At 41.7% G+C, this 14,381-nt stretch overlaps 1 protein-coding gene across 2 annotated transcripts in view; it reads left to right on the top strand.

Annotated features, from left to right (window-relative positions):
- The window catches only part of LOC112104333, a 52,610-nt gene that overhangs the window by 23,047 nt on the left and 15,182 nt on the right, over positions 1–14,381 (top strand). For both annotated transcript variants that reach the window (XM_024196603.3, XM_024196604.1), the window contains exons 6-7: positions 500–610; positions 3,831–4,009. In XM_024196603.3, coding sequence (XP_024052371.1) covers positions 500–610; positions 3,831–4,009 — 290 coding nt within the window. The remainder of the gene's footprint in view (positions 1–499; positions 611–3,830; positions 4,010–14,381) is intronic.

Here is a 14,381-nt window from a genome sequence, read left to right as displayed (position 1 = left end):
GCGCTTTCAAAAGAGCCTTAAAATTTGTGTGCCCAATATTGTATGCCCAAGATTTTCCACCTGTAAAAATACAGATTAGCATATGCAGATAGCTTTCATGGATACATATCAGGGAGACAGGCTTTGGACTTTAGGGGTACAAAATTAGGCTCTCCAAGGAACTCAGCACAGATAGATCCCCGCATCTTCACAGAGTCCTTTGCATAATAGAAACTTTACAGACCAGGTATAGTCCACTTAAAAAAAATCTGTCTCTATATGTTCATGAACTCGGGGAACACATGACAAAAGAATTGTGTTGAAGAGTGGCTGAACTTACTGCAATACACATCTGCAGATACAGGGGAGTCAAATCCCTCATATTTAAGAGAAACAAGATTTCTGTTAAATATTAGAGAAGTTTATAATTCAAAATACAAACACTATTTCTAATGTAACAGAATTATATACATTGTGGTACCTTCCCTAAATAAAATCCTTTGTTCCTATTTGCTTCTAGACAGTGCGGCTGAGGAAGCAGGGCTTCAGGTGGGGGATATTGTGTTGGCTGTCAATGGAACCGACGTCACCAGCATGCCACATTCACAAGCTGCAAATCTGGCAAGAAAGGGTAAGCTTGACCTCATCATTAATTCCATGAGACAGGATCATCGTACAGTGCTGAGAGTACAGTGGTGAATAGACACCATAGAAAACTTAATTAGCAATTTAAGATGTCAACCCTCTAAATTGAGTGTAGAGTCGCTTGTTTGTCTAGGCCTTGCCAAAACATATGGGAAATGGACAAACAGGCAAAATTATTCTCATTTACTCAGTTTACCAAACAAATTCTTCACAGTTAAAGAATGAGAGAAAAGGGAAGCTGATTTTAAAAAATTTTTTAAAAATTTGCTTCAAAATATTGCTGCTATGACATATTTTGGACTTTTCTGGAATAGACTATAATATTTGTTTGAAAACAGATAATTTTGTTTAAACAAACAAAATATTGGGATAAAAGATAAATGGCACAAGTTAAGGATCTGTCCGAGGAGGTAGTATGCTGTCAAAGGGATTTCACAAAACCAGGTGGCTGAGCAACAAAATGGCAGATGAAATTTAGAGTTAATAAATGCAAAGTAATTCACATTGGAAAACATAATCCCTACTATATACACAAAATGAAGGGGTCTATATTAGCTGTTAGCACTGAAGAAAGAGAACTTGGAGTGATTGTGGATAGTTCTCTGAAAACATCCACTCAAGGTGCAGCAGCAATTAAAAAAGCTAACAGAATGTTAGGAACCATTGGGAAAGGGATAGATAATAAGACAGAAAATATCGCAATATCACTATATAAATCCATGGTACACCCACACCTTGAATACTGTATGCAGTTCTGATCACCCCATCTCAAAAAAGATATATTAGTATTAGAAAAAGTACAAAGAAGGGTAACAAAAATGATTAGGGGTATAGAACAGCTTCCATACAAGGAAAGATTAAAAAGACTGGGGCTGTTCAGCTTGGAAAAGAGACTACTGAACAGAGATATGAGAGAGGTCTATAAAATCATGACGGGTGTGGAGAAAGTGAATCAGGAAGTGTTATTTACCCCTTCACATGATACAAGAACCAAGTGTCACCCAATGAAATTAATAGGCGCAGGTTTAAAACAAACAAAAGGAAGTATTTCTTCACATAACACACAGTCAACCTGTGGAACTTGTTGCCAGGGGATGTTGTAAAGGCCAAAAGTATAACTGGGTTCAAAAAAGAATTAGATAAATTCATTAAGGATAGGTCCATCAATGGCTGTTATGGTCAGGGACACAACCCTATGCTCTGGGGGTTCGTAAATCTCTGACTGCCAGAAGCTGAGGCTGGATGACAGCAGATGGATCACTCAGTAATTGCCCTAGTTCTGTTTGTTCCCTCTGGAGCCTCTGGCACCAGCTACTGTCATAAAATAGATACTGGGCTAGATAGACCATTGGTCTGACCCAATATGGTCATTTTTATGTTCTTACGTCTGCATTGTTTATGCCCTTCAGAAGAATGTTTTGCAAATGTCTCATTGTTAGTGAATGCGTTCTGTAATTAAAATGAGAGAGAGAGGTAGCAAATCACAGAAAGGAGCTCAGACAAGTGTTGAAATCTCCATTCCTGTGATGTTTGAAAACACTACAAGCTTGATTCTCCTAATATTTAGAAAGAAGACGAACTTTGTATTCTATCTCTACTGTCTATGGGTGTCTGAGTTTGACATCAGGGGTGTGATATGAGTGGAGTTGGAACCTGATGGTACAATGAGATAACAAGATAAAGATATCTTTTAGATAAAAGACCCCAATTTTCTCCTTGCTCTAGATGCTAATATTATCTACTTCTGCTATCATTAAAATCTGAGCTAAAATGTCATGTGACAAAGAGCACATTCTGTGATATTGCTTTTGGGGCTCATGCCTCAAAGAGAGATGTCTGCTGACAGGGGCCTCTGAGACACCAATATGCTATTTATGTCTGATGTTTCCTCACAGGGGAAATTCACAGTCTGGCTCTATGCACCCATTAGCAATATCTTTGTTACTGGGGACCCAGGTCTAGAATGGACAGCAGAAAGGTTGCTTCAGGGCACAGCGTTTTGGAGAAACAAATTGTCAGTGATAATAGTCATTCATATTTTTCCTGTAGCAGTAGTGACTAAAACCAAAATACATCCATGTTTGCATGTTGAGAGTCAATCTGCTGTAGTCCTTTTAATTCTCCCACATATGATTTTGATAGGGGCTCAAGGGAAATTCAGTAAATTGAAATATTTTTACAAAACAGTGTCAAAATTATCTTGACACATAGCAAGCTCTTTAAATATAGAGGACCGATTCATACTGTTAAATTTAAGAGTGTGCCAGCTGTTTCCTGGATAAATTCCTGTTCATGGGGGGGGGGGAGGTGTTTAACTCACCCAAGAAAACTCCCCATGGTCTGAATTTTGGCTTAACAGCAGTATTTCCAACATCAACTGTCACCATAAAAAGATGCAGCTTTAACAGCAAACATTTTGCAAATGAAAATGTGTCATAGTCATAGCTTTCAAGGTTTTTTTAGGGATTGCTGTCTGTCCCAGTGCTGCTTAGAAGTTCCATCTGTGTAATAAGGATTTCAGGTCTTTGGGGGTAAATACATGCATGTGCTGATAGCATCAAGATATTGTATGATTATTGTAAAATAGTATCATAGCATAGGAGAATCTGATCATGCAAACATATTTTCAGTTAGCCTAGCAGTCTAACATCACTTTTGAGCAATTCCCATCAGCCAGCTAAGGAGCAGGGGGAGGGCAGGGACTGTGCACATGGGGCACATATCCAGTACTCCATAGCCTGGAGGATGGTTGATACAGAAGTTGTGGCAATCCAGGAGGACCCCTACATGCAAAGAAAGATTTCCCAAGGAACATATTTAAGAGATTAAAGGCTAAAGTTTCACAGGAGCCTCCTAAATTGCACCCACAACATTTCTGTGTGCACTCACATTTGGACTCTGGATTTGGACTTACAAGTGTCCCCTTCAGGTATATATGCAGTTACCAGCTTTTTCCCTCAAATGTAGGCTTTGCAACCACATACAGGTACACATGAAAAATGTGCAGGCCTAACTTCAGGGGCTTCTTTGGAAACTGGGTCCTGAAGGTACCGTGCTGTCTCCAGTACAAAATGAGTTCAGATTTTTTTTTCTGTTCATTCCTTGTTTTATATTTCTACAAGGAAGGAGGATACACTTTTTAGTTTAGTTTAATTGTTATTTCCAGTTCTGCTCCACTCTCAAATATTTGTAATGAAAAATTTCAGGCCCTGATATCTTGACCCTCTTGGTTGGATCAGACATTAGCCGTTGCCCCAACACTCCCAGGCCAACATGTCGAGGATATTTGCACAAGCGAACTCACTCAGGGCTACTGAAGGGCTGGAGGAAGAGATGGTTTGTGCTGAAACATGATGGCTGCCTTCACTACTACAAACACAAGAAGGTAAGGAGAAGAGGGTATGATGAGAAAGCAAACAGTGCCATAGTTTACAACGGAGAGGTGCAGCAGTGTTGTACTCAGACATGTAATGGAAGTGTGCTCAGATATATTGACATCTAATACCTAGGACTGCTATCACCTGGATGGGTATTTTCTGCATAGATGTTAACAGGAGGCTCCCCCACTTCAAGCTCATGGCCAAATTCTACCTTCGTTTACACCCATGCAACTCCTTTGAACACATTAATTCAAGAATAGCAATGTTAGGCTTTGGTGGATTCTAATTCTATCTTGTGGTTAGGGTTCTACAATGTGTTATGAACAAAGACAGAACACAGGCTCAGAGAGGCATTAAGTGAGATGGTAATTTTGGAAGTGCAGGAGCTCTAGATCCACCTACTGAGATAAATATTTTTAAAATTAGCCATGAGTATGGGACTTCCGCACACAAGTGCAAAATTGTGGAGGGGCCAGCAAGGCTGGGATGTACAGGTACTGCGCAATATTTATGCCACAGCTAACACTATGCTCCCCAAAAAGAAAGCCAGCTGGTGCCCCATAAGGGATAATGTTTGAACTGGCCAAAATTTCTCTCAAGACTTCCACTGCAGTGTGGACCTCTGTATGCACCCTAACATGCTGTGGCTTAATGGCACAATCTAGGCTTAAATCAGCAGACTGGCAAGATGGTGGCTTACTGTTTGTGTCAAATATAAATATATGAGTGCTTCTAAGTTTCTTCTTCTTTGTAATTATATGAAGAGATTCAAAAATCTTTAACATAAATTACAGTTTTCCTTTAAATCTGCTTACCCTGAGCACCACCATAACAGAAGTTCATATTTTAAATACTGCTGGACAGTTCCTAAAGGTTCCAATGGTTGCATTTCAACCTGTATCCAGCAGATGGAGTATTTTGATAACGGATATTTTTCAGAGTTGCTATGCCTAGAAGAGCAGCTGAATTCATCTGTTACACAATCCTATTATAGCACAATTTGCAAGGCACTTTAGCAGGTGTTGCATATAATGACAAGTTACCAGTCCCTTCCCTTATGTAACTTTGCAACAAAGTTACTCGAGCAGAAAGTTATGCTTCCAAAATTAAATATACTGATTTCTAAGTGTGTCTATTTTTGGTCTTTTGTAGTAAAACACTTCATAGCTTATAAAAAGATACACGTCAACCAGCTCAAGCATTAGTTCCCCCCCCCCCCTTTTAAAGCAAAATTAAATGCAGGAAGATATGAGGGTCAAATTCAGGGCTAGAGCCTTAGCTCTGTGGAGCTATGCTGAGTTACACCAGCTGAGGATCTATCTATCCCTCACTCTGGAGTAAACCCAACTTCCAGGGAGGTCTCTAGTCCAAATAACATAAATGATGGTGTCAGCTGGCCAGAAAATATTTGTAAGTAGATGCAAGGGATAAATTAGAGTAATTCGCAGTGACTTGGCAGTCAATGGATGTGCAACGTAAGTGTAATGTATACAGTAAGGGGTGCAATGAGAGGCATAGCAGGCAGAAAATAATAGGAAGATGTAATATACAGCAGGCCCCACTCTCTAACATACATCCTCCTTTCAGTTGCTTTTCCTATTACTACCATTTCTCCCCCATCCAGTGCACCCTCTCTCAGATGTATGTTACACACCTCCTGAATGATAAATCACTGGAGAACTACTGACATAAAACTGGAATGAAGCAGGGATGAATTCAACTCTTCATGTTTTCGGTTGTTCCTAATGTTCTCAAATATTTTATAAAATGTCCTTTACGTAGAACTAATATGTCAACTTCAGACAGATAAGCAATCACCCAGAAACTGTGGTCCCTTTTGCAGCATTCTAACTTGTGCCCACGGCATAGAACTTTTAGGAACAGGAAAAAGCCTACTGCTCCACACACATATATGCTTTTAATTGGTCTATCGTAATTGTACCTTCTTGTGTAGGTGGTTTTTTCTCTTGCATAATTGCAACCCTTAATCCCCTTTTTCTAAGGAAACAAATCTAGCTCCATTTTGTACTAATTTATGCTTTAGGCTTCAACAGCCTTCTCTGGGAACTTATTCTAGGGCCTGTGCCAGCTTCCACCAACATAGTCCTGGCATAGGCCCCTGTAATGGAAAGTCAGTCCATGGGAGTAGGGATGCAGCAGCACATAACACCAGAACCCCTCAGCCACCAGCCAAAAAATGTACATTGCAGGCCAGGGAAGGCATATTGCCAAAGCAATTGGGGATGGAGAAATGCTATGAATCAGCACATCTCCTCAGCTGTCTCCACTAGCTAGCAGAACTCCCAGAGAGCCCCCAGTGGAAGAAATACCACCTACATTGAATTCTCCTGGTGGGCATTGGTCCCAGTGCAGTTTGCACCTTCATGTGGTGACATCTGGCAGCAGATATTTATTATGCTTTTACATAAAGAATTTGAATTACTCCAACATAAACTGGTGTGACTCAGAACAGATTTTGGTACTGTATATCTAGGTTTATAATGGAGTTTGTGTACTGGACTAAAATGCCCCTTTACAGTAGTTGTAACATTTAGTTAGCACTCAGGAGGTAGATTGGTCAGAGAGGGGCACATCACTTCTATTAACTACATGAGCTGTCATCTCAGCTTGACTCTGCTCAGGCCTCTGTTGGGCCTGCTTAACACAAGCATTAGCATATTAACTCTATGTTATCTTATTTGCATAGCCACAGCTACAATTAGGGTTGCCAACTTTCTACTTGCACAAAACTGAACATCCTTGCCCTGCCCCCTGCCCTGCCACTCCTCTGAGGCTCCACTCCAAGGCCCCGCTCACTCCATCCCCCCTCACTCACTCGCTCATTTTCACCGAGCTGGCTCGGGGCTTGGGTGCAGGAGGGGGTGAGGGCTCTGGCTGGGGGTGCAGGCTCTGGGGTGGGGCCAGAAATGAGGAGTTCAGAGTGCAGGAGTGGGCTCCAGGCTGAAGAAGTGGGCTGGGATGCGAGAGGGGGTGAGGGCTCTGCCTGGGGGTGCGGGCTATGGGATGGGGCCAGGGATGAGGGATTTGGGGTGTACGAGGGGGCTCTGGGCTGGGGGTGGAGACGAGGGGTTTGGAGTATGGGAGGGAGCTCCAGGCTGAGGCAGGGGGTTGGGGTGTGGAAGGAGGTATTGGCTCTGGGCTGGAGGTGCAGGTTCTGGGGTGGGGCCAGAAATGAGGGGTTCAGGATGCAGGAGGGGGCTCTGGGCTGGGGCAAGGGGTTGGGGTGCAGGGGTGTGAGGGTGCTGGCTGGGGGTGCAGGCTCTGATGTGGGGCTGGGGATGAGGGGTGTGGGGTAAAGGAGGGTTCCGGGCTGGGATCGAGGGGTTCGGAGGGCGGGAGGGAGATTAGGGCTGGGGCAGGGGGTTGGGGAGCCGGGGGACTCAGGGGTGCAGGCTCCAGATGGTGCTTTCCTCAAGCAGCTCCCGGAAGCAGCGGCATGTCACCCCTCTAGCTCCTATGTGGAGGCGGGGCCAGGCAGCTCTGCGCGCTGCCCCATCCACAGGTGCTGCTCCCGCAGCTCCCATTGGCTGCAGTTCCCAGCCAATGGGAGCACTGGGGGTGGCACTTGGGGCGGGGGCAGCGTGCAGAGCCCCCTGGCTGACCCTACGCCTAGGAGCTGGAGTGGGGACATGCCGGCTGCTTCCTGGGAGCCGCACAGCGTAGATGCTAGCAGGGAGCCTGCTAGCACCGCTGCGCGGCACCACCAACCGGACAGTCAACGGCCCGGTCAGTGGTGCTGACTGGAGCCGCCAGGATCCCTTTTCAACCGGGTGGTCCGGTCGAAAACCGGATACCTGGTCACCCTAGTTGCAATAGTAACTTGATACCTGTCCTTACAGTAGCAGAAGATGTTGCATGTCTACGACACTGTTTAGCCATTTTTTACATTAATATTAGGCCTAGACAGAAAATGGAAGTGATTTCTGTGGAAATTTCTCCTTTTCGAGGGGTGGGGGGAAATCAAAATATTTTGATTCAGAAATGCTGCTGTGGTACCTCCTGCTTCCATTTGAATAGGTTAGGCTTCAGGGTTAGACTACATCTCCCATAATGCACCACTGTCTCTCCTCTTGTTGAGCAGAGGCTATGGTGCATAATGGAAGATATAGTTCAGCTGAGGAGCACAGCCCATAGAGGAGAATGGAGACATGAGGAAACCAAACTACAACTCCCATGAGGTACCATGGTAGCATATTCAAACTGAAATATTTTGGTGTTCAGGTATTCTTTTTTGGACAAAAAATAAAAAATTTCCATGGAAAGCAGGCATTTTTTGCAAAAAAAAATTCATTTTTCAAAATTTTCACCATAGATACAAGAACTCACATTCAAAACACAAGTATAAGATGATGGGAAGATTTAGTTGTGGATGTTCCTGCTTTGAGCAGGGGGTTGGACTAGATATGACCTCCTGAGGTCTCTTCCAACCATAATCTTCTAGGATTCTATGCTTCTAAGAAAAAAGGATGGGCTTCCTGAAATATCTCGAGATAGAGTTTATTTTTATTTTCACTGAAAATTCATATTGGAAACTGATCAGATTCAGAGTCAACCACCCACTCTTTGCTGCCACCGCTCTAGAAAGGACTCATTTCTCCATTCAGTACTGATTAACTTCTGGTAGTTACACTAAGGGAGCAACAACCCTTCAGTCACCATCCTTATGGAGTTTGCATATAAAGTAGGATTCTCGGTGTAGAAAGTTGAACAAACCTCACAGAGGGGGAAAAGGTCTGAGTCCAGGTTTAATTTTTGTAGCTTGGATAATCATTTGAACAATCCCAGCCTTGGAAGGTCCTGCAGCCCTCCTCCCCACAAAACTCCTTTCCCCAAGAGGCAATGGCTCCTCCTATGTGATTCTGCTTTCTTGGTAGTGAGCTATAGCAGCCTGCTACCCCCTCTGACAATTGCAGGGAGAGCCTGCTGTACCTTCTTTCTCCTGGCATTGTCAGTAGGCAACCTGATAGGCCTTTTTCTCCACCTCCACTGAGATTCCTATCAAACACGAACCAACTAGTAATGGTTACACTGGAGGGCAATTGGAGCTAGCAGACTTTATTTAATTATTAATAAAACAAAAAACTTCTAAATCATTCAGACCCATCAAACTGTACACATAGCTCACCTATGTAACTGCATGATCTTATTTTGTTAACCATCTCATGAGCCCCTGTTCTTTTGTTATCCTTGCTTGTTGCATAATAGATTCTTACCTCTTGGGGGAAGGGTGTCAAGCTATGTGTTTGTACAGCTACTAGCACAATGGGGCCTCTCTCCTGACTGGGGTCTCCAGAAGCCATCACAATGGAAATAATAATAATAATCTAGCAGGGCAGGGCAACAGCATGGTAGGCCCTCTCTAGCTCTTGGGGGAGGGAGGATGTCTTCCCTCCCCATTGCCCCGTCACTCAATGACCTGTAGGCCAGAAGGGACAATTGTGATCATCTAATCAGACCCCCAGTGTAACACAACCCATAAGAACTTTCCAAAAATAATCTGTAGAGCATATTTTTAGAAAAACATCCAATCTTGATTTAAAAATTCTCAGTGATGGAGAATCCACCACAACCCTTGGTAAATGGTTTTAATGGTTAATTACCCTCACAGTCAAAAATTGATGCCTTATTTTCAGTCTGAATTTGTCTAGCTTCAGTTTACAGCCATTAGGTCACATTATACTCTGCTAGACTGAAGAGTTCATTATTAAATATTTCTTTCCCATGTAGATATTTAGAGACTGTAATCAAGTCACCCCTTAACTTGATCTTTGTTAAGATAAATAGATTGAGTTCCTTGAGTCTATCAGTATAAGGCAGGTTTTCTAATCCTTTAATCATTCTAGAGGCTCTTCTCTGAACCCTCTCCAATTTATCAACATCTTTCTTGAACTGTGTCTCTTGAACTTTTGAACAGTATTCCACACCAGTGCCAAATACAGCAGTAAATATCCAGAAATATCTCAGCCTTCCTCCAATCATTTCTTCTGGCCTCAAACAAAGAAAGTATCAAACCATATCAAAACCCTCACCAGGATTGGACTGAGTTAAGTACTGTTATTGGGTTACAGGTTTTTTTTATGTGGAGAGTTTCTTATTTCATCCAAACCAGTTCACCCATCTCTACCCTTTGGAACTAAAGGAACTGTAGTCATGTCTTCTGCACAATCTTCTTTTCTCACTCAACCAGCTACTCAGTACTCCTTGGGAGCTCCATCAGGTAGAGTTCTAACTAACATGAGCTAGTGACAAGAAAGTGTACCTCATTGTTACTGTCATTTGCATTTGACCGCATAAAGACTCCATATTTTTCCTCTAACCACCTGATTTATTTTAAAGAATGTTGCTTTTTTCAGAACCCTCCCTGCCTTGTTTATTGCCTCAAAGAAAATGTTTATCTGAATAATCCAAACCTTATGTTTAGATTGTAGGCTGTTTGGGACAGGAAACATGCTTTTATCTGTGTTGGTAAAGGGTATGTAAATCTAGAGCACTGCATAAATGTTTTGTATTAATAATTATTATTCATCTTCTTGCCTTAGCAGTCTTCATACCATAGGGACACATGCTGCATCAGTTCATACAGTTCTTGTCAACCATCAGCGGTACCTCTTTTTCTTTACTCCAAAGAACACCTTAAAGTACGATGTTGCAATACTTATTTATTTAAACTATTTTTAAACACCTAAAAAACATGAAGCCCTCTCAACTGCTTCTTGTGGTCTGATGGTCCTTTGAAGAGCTCTTAACATAGGTACCTTTTCAATCTGGCCTTCCTAATGCACTTCTTCACTTTTTGATAGATCCAGTTTCTAAATGAAGTCAATGGGATCTGAATAAGGCCTTTTGGCAGTGTAATTTCTTCTGGGTATTATTTCTGCCAGGAGAAGGGAAGAACAATAGATAGATCTGGCTCATCCCTCTCTCTTTTCCAAGAGAATTACAAATTATGCTCTCATTTTTACTCAAGAGTTATATGTCCATGTCAACTATAAGATAAAGCATGAAACATTATGTCCCCAGCCTCAGCTCACTGATGAAGACAGATTCTTCCACTTAGTGGATGTAAAAATTCTTTAAAATAATACACAGAGGACAAAAGTACTTTCTGGGGCCTATTTGCATATCTCCTTCCAACAAATTAGTTGGATTTACCAATTTCTAAGTATAGCTAGGGCCAGGTTCTGATCACAAAAATATAAGTTTTACATTGATGTAATTCCTCTGACCTCAACTAGTTTACTCCAGATTTACAGCAGGGTAAGTGAGAAGAGAATCGGATCCTCTGTTTACACCAGATGGGGTACAGATTGCATTTTTGAGCTCAGCTCTTGTTTTAGTTCATATCAGCAAACACTGAGAGGTGGAGGGATGTCCTCCTTCAGCTCTATTTTACGGGCATGTGGGTCAAATACTGAAGTTATCCAACCTGAAATTTGCTTTTCTATCCCACGGAATTTTTTAAAAAAAACCAGTTAAACTAATTGCCCTGATGTTTATGCAGTTGTTTATTTAATAATTTGCCCATATGGTTGTTGTTGAAGACTTATTCTCGCCTATCACACATTTGTGAAATGATATGTATTGCAATAGATTTCAGTCACATTGCCTGCAAGGCCATTTTGTCTTCCCTTCAGAGAGATGATGTCACTGGCCTACATTCTGCAAGCAATTATGTATATGAGTAGCTTTATACAAGTGGTAATCTCATTGGATTCAGCAGGGACTACTCATGGGCATGTTTGCAGTATCAGGGTCAGAGTAGGAACATTGGGCCAGATGCTCAGCATAAATTGCTGCAGCTCCATTGGCTTCAATGGAGCTACAATTATTTATGCTGAGAATCTGATCCATTGCTTCCAGTTCCTTCCCCTGGGAAGTTAGGCACCTGGGTGCTTTTTAAAATCTCTCTGGGCTTCTATCTGCATCTTTAGGCACCTAAAAACCTCTGCAAATCTGACCCTTAAACTCTCTCTTCCCCCACTGTACTAGGCACAAATTAACCCACAGATATCCCAAAGGATGTTAAGTCTGTGGAATCTGTATTCCTCTATTTATAGCTGGTATGTTTTTGTTAATGAACTACGTACACAGTATTTTTGATTCCCTGGGTAAGTGATGTGATGGAATTCTTCTTCCCCATCATGGAAATGTGTTTGGTTTCTACCAACAATAGAGTACAGATCTCACAGATTTGAAGAAGTCATTCCAATTATTTATTATACAAGAAGCTCAACACACTGGAGTTGTATACAAACACAATGTTGATGGAGGATCATACAAGAATTTACTTGAACTTCCAAATTCAAGACTTTGACAATTTGGGGTTTATAATCAATTTGTCACAGAATAAAAAAGATTAAAAGAAAATACAGCATGTGGCGCCATGATTCTAGAAAGAAAAAGAGTGGACTTTATAGGATTTCGAGAAACCAACAAAAAACAAGTATTTAAAAAAATGGAGAACTTAAAACACTAATCTATAGTGTCTTGATATGTCCTTAATATCTACTGCCTAGAGTTTTACCAACAGCACATATAGTAAAAGAGAGAGAGAGACAGGCAGATAATTGAAATGGAGACTGAACTAAAACAAATTAAAACTGTAGTATACTGGGAGATACAAAGATGACCATCCTCAAATGTGAAAGTGTGGCACTTATATATGTCTCCAGAAGAAACTAATTGGCATTTCCAGAAATTACAGACCACTTGAATTATAGTCCAGAGTGAGTTAGTGCCCTTCACTTGCTCATACTGTATTACCTTTTCATTTATTCCATCTGCTTTCTCAATGCCACCAGTTCAGAATGGTGTGGAACTTCGTAATCAGACTTTTTAAAATATGGAAGATGATCTTGATGGCAACATTTTGGATGGACTGGAGGTGGGAAAATTGACAGAATGGACAGTGGAGAGAAGGAGGCTTTTTTAATTAGGCTAGGAAATTACCAAAACATGGATTAATGTCTTGGTTGCGACTGGAACAAAGGGACAAATTTTGGAGATGATTTAAAGATAAGTGGCATAGGTAGGAAAAGAGGTAATTGGCTTAGTTTGCAGCAAGGGAGATTTAGATTTGATATTAAGAAAAAAAGGTAACTATAAGGATAGTTCAGCTGTGGAATAGGTTACCTAGGGAGGTTGTGGAATCTCTGTCACTGGAGATTTTTAAGAACAGGTTGGACAGACCGGGGTGCTGGAACAATTTTTATAGTGGAGGTGCTGAGAACCATTGAACCAAATTGTAAACCCTGTATATGATGGAAACCACTTCAAGCCAGGGGGTGCTGCAGCACCCCCAGCATCCATACTGTTAGGGATGGTCTAAATATATTTAATCCTGCCTCAGCGTGGGGGGTTGGATTAGATGACTTCTTGAGCCCTATATACATTTCTATAATTCTATGATCTAGGGAGGGCCAGGGCATGAGTGAAGATGGAAACAGAGGAATAAAAACTGATACCACTCTTCCATTTAAATCCTCCGGCACATGCAGCCCAAGCCTCACAATTCTGGCCTTCCATATATTTCTTTCACAGTTGTAATATTCTGAAACATGCTACAGAGAAACCTGCAGTCTCTCTGAACTCCCAGTATCTCAGTGAAGAGGAAGACAATACACTTTGTATCAGTCACCATGGCTATATATAGCACATTTTTTTTAAAAATTGCATTTTGTAGGCTCCCAGGTTTAGTGCCTGTAGGAAGCCCTGAGGCACAGGGTGACTGAGTGACAGCTTGAGTATTGGGGGGGGGGGTGGTGAGCGGAAAGAGTGGATTGTGCATTTCACAACAACAGAATTTCCTTCCAGCCAATAAAGGTGATTAGAGCCCAGTCTAATAAACAAGTATTACATCACCTTGCCTGAGTGAAAGATGTTGTATCATGTCTGTCTCTATTACAAAGCCTATGCCAATCCATCTCAGTAGTTCAATCTTTCTCTTCCCTACATAAGATATATTTAATGCATTGAACTCTGTGGTAGCTAGATGCCATATAGATAGTTATAAAGCACCTGTTCCAACCAAGAGGACCCTAATCTAGGTCTCTCCCTCATTCATGGTGGTTTCTTCAGTGGAATGGTTTTGCTTTGTTTCTTGGATGGTTGTTGCTAGCCAGTGTGCAGCTGTCTTTATTACGGGATGCCTGTGTTAGTAGATTTGCTCTCCCAACATCTTTCTTGTTCAGAATACTTTGAAAGCATCCAATTTCTGTTTCTTGTTGGTCCAAACAATGCTCAACATCAGTAATTTACACACAGACAGACACATGCCTCTGACCAAATGAATGCAGGTCCCCTTTCTTCTGCTTTGTTTATATCTGAGTTTGACACATCACTTCATTCCCATGCTGT

Source organism: Terrapene carolina, unplaced genomic scaffold (assembly GCF_002925995.2).
Source record: "Terrapene carolina triunguis isolate 2854851 unplaced genomic scaffold, T_m_triunguis-2.0 Scaffold69, whole genome shotgun sequence".
Taxonomy (NCBI): Eukaryota; Metazoa; Chordata; order Testudines; family Emydidae; genus Terrapene; species Terrapene triunguis.
This window is presented reverse-complemented; position numbering and strand designations above follow the sequence as displayed.